The sequence below is a fragment of the Mizuhopecten yessoensis genome, unplaced genomic scaffold (assembly GCF_002113885.1).
Source record: "Mizuhopecten yessoensis strain PY_sf001 unplaced genomic scaffold, ASM211388v2 scaffold716241, whole genome shotgun sequence".
Classification (NCBI taxonomy): domain Eukaryota; kingdom Metazoa; phylum Mollusca; class Bivalvia; order Pectinida; family Pectinidae; genus Mizuhopecten; species Mizuhopecten yessoensis.
Window position 1 is genome coordinate 265,594 of NW_018480018.1, and position 13,094 is coordinate 278,687.

The 13,094-nt window shown below is 39.0% G+C and overlaps 1 protein-coding gene across 1 annotated transcript; it reads right to left on the reverse strand.

Moving 5' to 3' along the window:
* Positions 1-4,169: 4,169 nt before the first annotated feature.
* On the reverse strand, positions 4,170-7,955 carry LOC110442271. Its single transcript, XM_021485788.1, has 2 exons — positions 7,850-7,955; positions 4,170-5,626 (listed from the first exon to the last, which is right to left on the reverse strand). The coding sequence occupies exon 2, from the start codon at positions 5,613-5,615 to the stop codon at positions 4,593-4,595; it is 1,023 nt and encodes a 340-aa protein (XP_021341463.1). The 5' UTR covers positions 5,616-5,626; positions 7,850-7,955; the 3' UTR covers positions 4,170-4,592.
* Positions 7,956-13,094: the final 5,139 nt, after the last annotated feature.

Below are 13,094 nucleotides of genomic sequence, written 5' to 3' on the forward strand. Positions count from 1 at the left end.
GGCATACACCCGGGTGCCTTTGAAGGGGCTTACAACACCGCAGTACTTCATGGATTCCTTAGCAAGGGGAATCTGATAAAAAGCCTTTGTGAGGTCAGTGGCAATCAGATACTTCCACTGGGCGACTTGACGGAGGGTTGAGTCTACATCAGGCATCAGTAATGGCTGGGGCTTACTGTATCGCCCTACGTCAGCAAATGCTGTGACTAGTCGAAAACCTCCGTTAGGCTTTTTGACAAGGAATGATGGGTTTACGTATTCGACAGATATGCCAATGTCCTCTGGTCGACGAAACACACCTACAGACTTGGAGCTCTGAAAGTTGGTTCCTCGAATATTGAGGTAAGCGACCTTTGCGCTGAGGGGGTTGAACTGGACCCATGTTAACCTTGGCTTTGAAGGGACCTACAGCGCCATTGTAACCTGTGAATTCTGGGTTGAACACTTCGTCAAACTCTGATAGTAGACTCTGGAACTCAGACTTGATATTGGTCGGCATGAGTCCATCGGGGTCAAGGTTGCCCTATCACTGTAGTGAGACAGGTTGGTAGTTTTGGCCTTATGGGGTTCAGTGTGCGTGGTAGGGGTAACTGTGATATCCTCTGGGTAAGTCGTGGCTCTTACTTTACAGAAATGTTCATTTCGTTTCAAGGTCTGTGGTTCTCCAGTGAGATTTGGTATCCTGATTTTCCCTGCAACACTAGTGAGGACTGAGGGAGCAGTGAGAGGCGATGAGTCGTGTGGTTCTATGCTAATCTCACCATCTGATGTGGCGAGGTCAGCTGGCAGGGCTACTTCAATATAATATCCTGGCCACAGTGTGGTGAGGGCAGGGGCACGTAGAACATGGGCCCTCCTCACTTAATGTCTGTCCATAGTAGTCTCTGTGGATCCGTTCTCATACAGAGTATGATCCCCGAGTAATACTTGGCGTTTTGCTGGACGTATGGATATATCGTTGCGTTCCATGAAAGGGATCCCGGCAAGAACATCAGTGTCTAGATTTTCCACGACAAGTCCTTCAAAATATAAGTCGTGGTTGTCACGGGACACCACCATACGTGTTTCGCCTAAGACGTTCAAAGGCGATGACCCATCGGCTTGGTGAGCAGATTGTTTGCTGTGGGCAATTTTGACACCCAATCTTACCGCAGGCGTAAGGGCATATGACATTGAAACACGTCCTCGTACGGGGTTGTTAAGAGTTTCTGTCTGTAATACCTCATCTCCTTCTGGATCAGCCATATTGTCAGCATATCTCTCCAATTCCTCTGACACTTGTCGAGCTCTTGCGAATTTATTTTTTTCTTGTGTGGGAAGGAAGCTACATTTACTAAGGAAGTGATTGTTAGGCCTTCCCGCTTCCTTGCACAACGGACAAGACTTCTGGGGTCTGGACCGCTGATCTCGCTGATCTCGCGACGCGATATGAGCATGTGGTGTATGCGGCAATGTACCTCGCGACAGACCAGACACGGCGGCTCTCATTGAGCGGGCATCCTCGGACGATTGGACCTCCTCCAACAGCGAATCGAGTGCTTGTGATACCTCCGGCTTAACGGACGCGAGTGTACGTGACCGCAGTTCTGTACCATACCTTTGCTTGATGAGTTTTGGTAGGTCTGAATTTATTAATTGTAGCCACGGCAATACGACATAATTTTCTAAAGAGGGCGATAGTTCTTCATCTTCTGTGATTTAGACACCATGATGTATAATGCCAGAGTCTTGTGTGAGGAGGTTGTCTTCCACGAAGGCTACTAATCGTTGGTAGAGGTCCTCCGGACGTTCGCCCGCCTCCAACTTAATGGCCGCAAAATCGATCAGATGTGCTCCAGTTGACTGGAACCCATAATGTTGACGTATGGTCTGCCAGATTTGGCTAACTGAGGTGCAGGTTTTAACGATCGTGTTGCGCGCTATCACTGGACAGAAATTGGCGATCTGCCCTAGCACTAACTCCAATAGCGCCAGTTTCTGCGCTTGAGTTTTACGGCGAGCCTCCGGAACAGGGGCATCGTCAGCTACCATGCCCCTAAATTCGTCATTTCTTGGTTTTTTTAACCACGAGAATCGCTCACCCAATACCTCATTAAAGTTATTGTACAGTGACAATGTGTACACTAAATTCTGTCGCCAATTGTCAAATGAGTTTACAGTTTCAATTTTTCGTCAAACACCATTGTTATGTCGCACGTGGTGTTGCCATCTTCGAAAGTTGTCAAGTGTTTACAACCAAAGTTTATAGAGGGCGGAGCTCTCTCACGGGCCCGAGGGGCCCGTGAGAGCGAAGCTATCCCTATAGGTAACACGTATGTAAGAAAAATAAAGAATATTCACAATACCTATGGAACTGAAAAACTTGTCTTAACATGGCCGCCGGTCGCACGCGCTGTAGTCTCCGCCATCTTGATCTCGAAACAAGTTCTCGCTTGCCGAATCTCGAACAAACGTTACATTTTTGTAAGATTTAAAACTTATATCTAACTATAGGATACTTAAATATTTGATACTTTCCGGTTAAAGATGTAAACTCTCTTGACATAACGTTACCGGCTACATTGCTCTAGTTCTCTGGGGTCGAAAAAATTATTGTATCAGCAGTGTAGTCTCGGTCAATCAGACGCTTGCGCAGACAACAAGAGTCTGGTTGAACGAGACTACCACAAAGAGTTACGGTCCTTGCACTCCCTACGACAACTCTGGGTAGAGATTGCAGTGGTGTATACTTAGAAAACGGAATATCAACAAAACAACGTGGTTGTCAACAAAAAGGGAGTTTCTCACAGTGACGCAAAATGATAGGATAAAAAAAACATACAAATATTTTCATCAGAATATTTTAATTGATATTTTGCACGAAGAAAATAGAAGAAAAAAATTGAATCCATACTGTAACATTTTCATTTTTGATTACTATCTCACAGCTTTTTTTATTCATAAAAGAAAATCTGCTGTTTTACAAATCTGCACGATTTAAAAAAAAATCTATCCAGTTTATTGTGCTGAACTGATTCAATTTCTAATTGAGGAAACAATACATTTTCTCTATTGCTAAAACTATACATAAAGCAGAGACATATAAAGCATATAGTCAGTAAATTGCTGAAACAAATGTATTCATCCACAATATATATATAAGATATATAGATCTATTGACTCTCTTGGCTGCAAAGATGGGTATTGAAAAATAACAAAAAAATGTGATTTCGCATATTCTTCTTATTTTTAATAAACTTCATATAAATCCAGTTTTTATAGCATTGAACAAATTAATTTTTAGACATAAAAAGCATAAAAATTGTAAAATACTATGCATAAGTTCTCTCTGGATACAATATTTATAAATCATTGAAGTTAAGTTTGAAGTAATCCAAAGGGCTTATTCGTAAAGATATATACATATATATATGTATATTTTTTCGTGGATATCAGATAACTATGCTATTATACATGATTAACAATATCCATCCTAATATGTTTTATAACAATGTCTTTGTAGAATATGCTGCACTTGATTCTTGCAATGGATTCAAGAGGTGCAAATTTAAATACTTATATAGTCTAATGAACCTTTCGCATATTCTCACATTAATGTCATGTCATCATACGCCTAGGCGGAAAACTTCAAGATATCAAACATCTTGTCAGCCAAAAAGAAATCAAGAAAGGAAACTTATCTGTAATATACACTGTATAGCTATACACGTAGGTCTGATTTAGTAATTTAACACATCACTCAATGCTTGAAAGAGTACAGTACCGATATTCCGATACATTTACAGTACAACCTGGCTCCGCCCTCACTAACGGCCATGCCGTAAAACATATTATAAATACTGATTAAAGACGATAATTCACGGCTCCGTACCGTTTTATACGGCGTTATGTGGTCTTGTTGACATTGTATAGGTCTTATGAAGGCGAAAGTTCGTAGAGCAGACTGCCACCACGCCAGTAAAGAGGAACACACACAATGGCGGAATCGGAAGAGCAGCACATACGTGTAACACACAAAACGGAGCCCGGTCCGGGATCTCCGGAACCATAATAACTAACATACATTACACTGGATATCGAGGATGGAGTGATCGTAACCCTGGATATCGAGGATGGAGTGATTGTAACCCCTGGATACCGAGGATGGTATTATTGAATGCAGGCTGTTTGTTTGTATGTTTGTTTATAATTTGATGTGATAAATTTGTTGATCAATATAATAACAGAAACCTGACTAACACGAAAGTAAATCCGAATTTTTTCTATTTATGTCCTGATCCAGTCTTTAATTTAAACTGCATCCAAAGACTGGAGTATTATAACAGCTACGTATCGACATAGACGTATATGGTGACTGCGCTAACCTCACATGTAGGTTCAAGGTAGACACATATAAAGTCCGATGTGAAGGATGAGAATAACTGTTTTGATGTTCTTGATAGTCACTATAAATTTTACCTGTCGTTTGAGAGCAGACTCTGCACAGATCACGTCACAGAAAATTCGTTTCATCTTATTTTACCTTGTATCGACCTTGAACTGCACTTTTGTTCTATTGTATTGACACCGTCTTCCATACTTCGTAGTTTGACTTAAAGCGTAAGCGGTTGACGCAGTGTGACCTGTTTCCCTGACAACTGGTAAACTTTGACCAGACGTGTGTCCAGTCCCACCCACAAGTTTCCGTCTTTGTGTAGACACAGTGCGTACGGCTCGTCCTCCTCTCTTGATATCACCTGTAACACGTGACCGTCTCGCCCTATTGCTATTAGGGCGTTGTTGTCATCCTTGTTTCCGACTATTATTGTTCCATCCTTTTCAAACGCAGCAGTGTGGGGCCAAAACAGATCTGGACTTGAATACCCGGTGTCCTTGACAACACCTCTCGCGTCTGTGACGGTACTTCCACGGAACCACCAAATAATTTTGAGTGACGGATCCAGCAAAACGAAATAGTGATGGAAGAAATCGCACGCGCAAAAGAAGTCTGTGTATGGACATTGAGCTATTTTACTGGGACAAAACTCGACCAGATCAACGTCAGGATTTATCTTCTGTAGATCCGTAACGATATGTCCACCTATAGATAAGACTAACATGTTACACTCGAGTCCCACCAAAACTTGGTTTTTGGATGACAAACACAAGCATCGAGGTTCGAATCCGAGATTAAATCTTGTCAAACACGTCTTGTTTTTCATCATCTCAACCACGGCTCCATCACCACATGCGTACCATATATTCCCACTTCGTGGCGACACTCCTATATCTATAACGGCACTGTTTGTGTCAAGTTTAAGCGTCTGTTCTACCCCGCCAGTAGTATTTACCACCAGTATATTCTTCTCGCTGTAGTGCCAAACATACGCATGATCCTTCGACAACGCATGGATGTGAGAAATTATGAAGCCACTTTTCAGTGAAGGAAATTCACCGACCGGTTTTGAAGTAAATGTTGTCTTTTTAAGTTTTACTGGATTGGGTTTCTTTGTGGTTGGTCTTCTCTTCGGTACCTGTTTGACGACTGACTGTTCCATTCGGGCAGCGCGCCGACGACATGTTGGACATTCGTCGAGATGGCTGGGGGACTGTTTCGTGTGGTGATTGGACGACATCTCCTTACCAGCTACAATACAACCATAAGACTATGATTAGTATGATTATACATCATCTTTATAACAGCGTGTCTGATTGGATGATACTGGTCACGTGACGGGGCAATAATGACTGTAATGGCGCGTTATTGGTTATTTTTTGGGCATGATGAAATATTTATTTTCCTTGTGAAAGATAAACACGATTTGCTGTTTCTCCTCGATAAATCATGTTTATACGGGCATCGCCCTCGTGAACATGAATAATCCCGGGAAACAAAGAATCGTGTTTCCCTACAAAAAGGGAGATAAATGTATTTAAACATTATAATAATACATCATCTATACAGTATAAAATGAACATTGTACAGTTGATATAATTATTTTCCTAAAGAAGGGACTCGATTTTGCTGCATGTAAAAACAGTATCATCATTTTTTCTTGTTATTTCTCTTCAGTCGGTTGGTTTGGTATATACAAATTAGCATGTTTATCTCGCTTGAGTTAGTAAATTACAAAAATCTATTTTAAGTAAACATTTAAACCAGCCGTCACGAGTTTGGAACCTTTTTCTCCCATAACGTTCGTATCATATCTAAAAAGAGCATGTTTCACTTGGAATATAAATTATGTCTTTTTCCGATCAAGGAAACAATTGTCACGAATCATGACTTCACATTGGAAGATGACGTTGCGAAGAATTACATGACGTCATAATTAAAAGATTAACCAACGAAATCACATCCAGGGTTAACCCACTAGTGGGTTTGGTTTGGTTTAGTATTGTTTAACGTCCTATCAACAGCTATGGTCATTTAAGGACGGCCTCCCCTGTGTAGTGTATGTGTGTGAGTTTTGGGAGGCTGCGATATGTTCGTGTTTGTCTCCTTGTGATAACGTGGAACTGATGTAATCTTTATAGTGCTACCTCACTGAAACATACTGCCGAAGACACCAAGCAGGGCAACCCACCCGGTCACATTATACTGACAACGGGCGAACCAGTCGTCCCACTCCTAAATTGCTGAGCGTCAAGCAGGAGTAGAAACTACCATTTGTACAGACTCTGGTATGTCTCGGCTAGGGGACAGAACCCAAAGCCTTCCTCACAGGGGCGAACGCTCAAATAAAGGCCAAAAGTGTGGCATTGTCGAGGGAGACATTAGGAAGAATGGGTAACCAAATATATTTACTATCTTCTACACAGGTCATAGAGTGGTTTTGAGAGAAAAGTTTTACTAGATTTATATTTTCCGAAACTACACAGGTGCATACATTTAATCCACCATTTTTGTCTCGTAATAAAAAGTAGTGAGGACACCATATTGCTGATGGGCTGACTCCAGGGCTCCCAACCCTGGCAGCCCCTATCAAAATATTAATATATCTACATATATATCTGTGCTTGGAAGCAGTATATGTATATACATATTTATGAAAAAAATGGCTGGGGGAATGAAATATTTGAGAGAGAAAAAGTAAAATGCTTACCAATCTAATGAGACTTGTAATTCCGCTCATCTACGCACCCATCTAATACTTGTATTAGAGTGTATCGTAGACGAGTTGAATTACAAGCCTAATTTCAATACCAATACTACGTCCACAGTTAGCAAATTACCAGGATACATGTATATAGTAGTTTAGTTTCATTCGATTATAACGCAAATCACTACTGCGTTTCCGTATGATAATTCTATCGAGTACCCGAGCTATTTAAAGGTCTGCGTCGTGGACAATATAGGTTGGCGTGTTGCCAAAATGATTAATACATATCGATCTGTCTGGTAAATGCACTATACATACACAAGAGAGACCCCTACTGAAAAAATATGTAACATTTGTCGGAGATGTTTACTAAAGATTATTTCTGAATCATGGATAGTTCTGCTGCTGTGATCCCAAACTGTGTGTATGTAAAGCATGACACTGAACGTGCACATATCAATGTACCGACACAGCGACCAGTGTGAGTTAAGAAGCCACGAAGATGTCATACAGTGTCTAGATTAATAGACGAACGTCAAGCCATATAGGAAGGTTGCGGGAAGTTGAAAATAAATCGTTATCCATTCATATGATTGCAAACAAAATCATTTCGGGAAATCATTAGTGTATGGTCAGGCTGTGTGTCGTTGGGTCAATTCACGTCGTTCATATATTCAATTCCGCATTTTCTGTACCAGGTAATGTCAGTCGCAATTCAAATGATATTCTTCAGGATAAACTCAAACTCATATGATAAGTACACTAACCTTGCGTGTTTCCAGTTCCTCTGTATATCCATGGCGCATGTAGACTTATTCCACATACAGACAGGGTTATATCCAGTGTACGGTAACCTGAAGGTGTCAGCTACGATCTGTGCTGTCTGGTTATTGTTGACACAGTAGCCAGGATCATTTGAGAACGGGTGTCTATGGAAACACAACAGCCGGGATCATTTGCGAGCAGATATCTCGGAGACACAACAGCCAGAATCATTTGAGAACCGTCGTCTATGGAAACACAACAGCAAGGATCATTTGAGAACGGATGTCTCGGGAGACACAACAGCCGGGATCATTTGAGAACGGATGTATAGGGAGACACAACAGCCAGGATCATTTGAGAATGGGTGTCTAGGGAGACACAACAGCCAGGATAATTTTAGAATGGATGTCTATGGATATACACTAGCCAGGATCATTTGAGAACAGGTGTCTATGGAAACACAACAGCCGGGATCATTTGAGAACGGATATCTATGGAGACACCATAGCCGGGATAATTTGAGAACGGGTGCCTTGTGAGACACAGCAGCCAGGATCATATGAGTACGGGTGCCTTGGGGTACACAACAGCCAGGGTTACATGATGACGGATACGTAGGGAGACACAACAGCCAGGATCATATGAGAACGGGTGCGTTGGAAGACACATCCTCGATATCCAGAAGTTACGCTCACTTTCGCTCTCTACACCCCTGGAATATGTCATAGCAAATAGGAAGGCAAGAAGATAGCTGTTTGATTGGTCTCAGGTAAAAACCCCTGACCAATCGCTAGGCCGATACCTGTCCTTGGAAGACGCCCGACGTCAAAGCCTGTCATTTTTACCGTTACGTGACCACGAGATTCTATTGATGTATATCAAAGGGTCGAAGTAGTCTTCTTGTTTCATCAAAAAGGTGGCGCAGAATGAGCCTTCAATTTCTTTATGACATATTCCAGGGGTGTAGAGAGCTAAAGTGAGCGTAATCCCTGGATAACGAGGATGAAGGAGACATCGCCCTTTAAAAGACACCTGCAGTTGGATACAGTCTTTTCTTTGTTGTCCTCTACACTGAAGACTTACATGTGGTTCATATTAGTTGCCTCTTGCATTCATGTAGTTGGAAACAGCGGGTCTTTTATGTCCCAGAACCAACAAGGGTTCCATAACAGCGAAACATGCGTGAAACGTCCGCCGTGAGAAGTACAGAGTTTATCAAAAATAAACATCAAAAATGTGCATTTCAACCAAAACATGCTGAGCATCTTACAGTGAATAACAACTACTATTTAGAACTTTGGCATTGCCCGGCTCAGGTCAAGAAGCTATTGTCTTCTCCACTCTGACGTACGTTCAACACAAAAAGCATGGGGTTAGGAAACCAAAGGAGAGAAAACACATCGACCCCATATGTAGCTGGTTTTAGTTTAGTAATTTTGGTTTTGTTCCGTAGAGGACACTAAATTTTCTCTATCTTGTATCTGCAGGGATATGATTTAAACACAACATATTGTTATAACATGTTTTCATGAACTAGAATTATTAGTTACCGGTTACGTTTTTCTATCTTTAACTGAAGTTCTGACGGTAGAACACCGCATCACCTAATATCTAATGTCATTACAGCTTGTTCACAATATTCCTCAGTCTGAGTTACTTCCTGAGTTAAGCTTATGGAAGTTATCTCCGTTGAATAATTTTAATTATCTATAGTAGTTCAGCAGGAGTCGAGTGTACTATATTAAGTACAAGTTTTTTGGTAATAATCTCGTTATTAAGAAATTGATGTCCTGATCAATTCCCATTAGTTAATATTAGGTTACCCAGACACTGTTGTGATCTTTGCAGCTTTAAGAGTATTATAATTATGCTGTTATATTAGGAAAAATGTGTCCAAATTATCTTATCCGCGAGTCGTGCTTGTGTTCAACAAATAAACAGTCTCAAAACTTTAGGTCAGTGTTCTACTTTTAGAGAAACAAAAACTTATTCTTTGTTAAATAATTCATGTTATTGACTTCCGTTTGAACTCTAGTTAACTTTCCCGCTAAAGAAGGTATTATCAGATGATATCTTCGCAGTATTTTGTAATTTATTTGGAGTTGTTGTTATTATTGATATATCTGAGTGTAACCCTTTGAATCCTGTGAACATGAACACTTATATTTCTACGTTTTCTAATTAACGAATTCGGTGAGAGCGCGTTCATTCACTTTTCACTGTCATTTAGATTAATAATCATAATTAAATTGCTGAGTAAATACAAACGTTATTGTTATACCAGAATTATATATATGGGTTTTATCAAGGCGTTGGGTAAAATGATAAATATGGCGAACTGTGATTGATCCTTACAGTCATTACATAAGTCCGAAGGGAGTTGACAAACTAGTTCAGTTTGAATGGTGACAGCGGTGGGAACCTACTTTATTAGCTAATTAAGAGGAGAAATTCCAACCATTCATTTTGTTACCCAGTGAAAATTACTTGGTTAAGGATGAGCTTCGGCTGCCAAACTCTAGAATATAGTACATCACAACTCAATGCAGGGAGAGGACAAAGCTGTTTTGGCCTACCTTTTGCAATGGTTTATTCAGTAGTGTGATTCAATTGAGACTACCTTAAACAAAATCTTTTTTTTTCATTTATCTGTCATTAAGCAAGCGCCTGCCAAACTTATTACGGCTATATATAATACGTTAAATTTGCTCCTTCGTGCTGCTTCCATGTAAATGAAATCTTTTTTCTTTCTTACAAATCTATATCATTTTATGCATTTAATAGATGCAATTTCTGGTAGCACATTGTTTATGTCTTTTGCATTATACTAAACCTCTGGCGGTAGAACACCGAATATTGCTGTAAGTAAAATTGGTGTTACAGCGCCATTTTACTGCCACACCACCTGATATAGAAATATAGAAGAACAACCTAATCAGATACATAATAAAACTTCGCATATCAGCTTCCTTGTTCCATTTACCACAACGACAACATAACTTCGGTAATCTAACAGGAGTTATTTCCCTTTTATTGTTATGTTAGATATTTTGTTGTTATATTATTGCAATAGAGAAATATATACTTTAACCAGTTTGCATTTTTCATGGCAAAACGATATCTGTATATGGTCAGTTATATTAAGTCCTTATAAAAGAGCTGATTGTCCTCCGATATATAAATTAAATAGTTTTTTATTTGAATTTTCAATCTTGTTTTTTAGAAATAGATGTTTTGATCATTTTACACAATTTACCCATTTACATAAATGGGTATTGTATTTGGTTTCTCAGTCACTCTTGTAATCTAATATAAGAATTATATTAAAAGCCATCCTTAAGTTAATAACTTGAGTTTGTTTGCAGTAGAGAAACATTTGAAATCAAGTTTGTCAAGGTAATGATGCCATAGTTGTGAGGTTTTTTTAAATTTTAATTTCGCATCATAGAATGTGTTATTAAATAATAATCTCTAAACCGAGTTGCCACAAAAATATGTTGTTATTTCGTCGGCGTTATTATTGAAATCGTGATATGATGAGTGTAACCCGCTTAACGACATTAAAAGAAGAAGATTATTTATATTTCTTTGTCTAATTACTCGAAAAATGATTGTTCATCCGTTTACCTTATCATTAAAGTGATTATTTAGAAATAATCTAATCTTATCTAATATCATACTGTAAGAGAAAACAATTTCTTCACGCAGTAAACAGAATGAGAGTTACTAACAATTTTATTGTTGCTGTAATATGTATTGGCTTTATATAGGGGCTGAGTGGTTTTTTGATGACGATCTGTGATCACTTGTCACGAACATGTTAATGATATTACTTAAGTTCGAGGGCAGCCTAGAAAGACGTTTTGGTGGCAGCGGTGGGATTATATCTATAGGTAAATTCAAGGAAGAAACTGTCCAAAAGACGCCAATCTGTCACTCTCATGACAAATGGAAAAATTATTTTCTTGATTACCAAGGCTCAAATATAATATATTTATTTTAATATTGTGTTCGTAAAATGAAGAGATCGTATTTATGTTTAGTGTTCGCTACGTCGTTGAAATAATGGCGTCATAATCATGGTTTTTTAAATAATTACCCTGTGCTATTGTGCACCTCAAAGTTCATTATATTGTAACTATGCTAATTGAGCAGCATTCAATGGGACCCATATTGATCTGCTGTCTCCACTGTAACACTTGGGATCTTTTTCATTGCTTATCTTTCCTGTCTTCTTTCTCTTCTGTCTTCTTTCTGTTCTAGGCACCCGTCTTCATGTGACCCTGGCTGAGGCGAGGACGTTGCAAACCAAACACTAGATACCATGTTATCAGTATATACAGTTGTGAATTAGGGTAATCGACCAACAAGTAACATTAAATACGCGACCGATGATTCTTCTATAGGAAAATCAATCTAATGATTGAGAATAAACAAACCATATAAATATGTTCACTTTAAATTGACAAATATTAAAAGTTACCAACTGCCAAATTATAAGGGTGGATATTCATAATACAAAATTTCACTCGATGATATTTTTTTTTTATATATTTGTATTCTATAAAGAAGGGGATTAAAAAAAATCATAAAAAGTATGTAATCCTTCTCCTTCACTTAGTATGTGCCTATTTTTTAATTTATACAAAACCCAAACTTTCGACCTGGAAGTTTGATGCAGTTGTTGTAATACCAAGAAGACTTGAACAAGTACTGGGATAATTATAACAGTGGTTGTACGAATTTTCGTTTGACATACCTCGTACTATCCTTGAACACAAGAACGGAATCTACATAAACACTGTTGAACAGCGTAATTGATACCTTAATCATACTGAGTATCGCGGGTGTTTGTCTGGTAACGTTATGTTGTACACATAATATTTACGTCAGTCCATAATATTGGGATACTTTACGATAACGAGGGAATGCTAATCAAATCACTTATGAACTATATTAAGGAATCAACAGAAAACGGCACCAGTGTTTCGCATGACAGAATCAGGTATGGATCTGTATTAAGAATAATAGTCGGAATACATTATTTTCAATTTGTCATCATTTTTCAGACTTTGTTTTTCCAAAAGGGAACTTTATATATTTAGAGAGAGGTTATTCCATGATAGCCCGTTTTTTTAGATTTTTATTGTATTATGCTATTGTAGCAGTTGATGCATTCTATATGTTATGTTCCTGCCTTAAAGGGCACCCCTGCAGTTCGGGGATTAAGAAAAACTATACCTGCTG

Excerpts from the sequence above, each read along its gene's own strand:
- LOC110442271 (XM_021485788.1), bottom strand. The coding sequence starts at position 5,615 with ATGTCGTCCAATCACCACACGAAACAGTCCCCCAGCCATCTCGACGAA.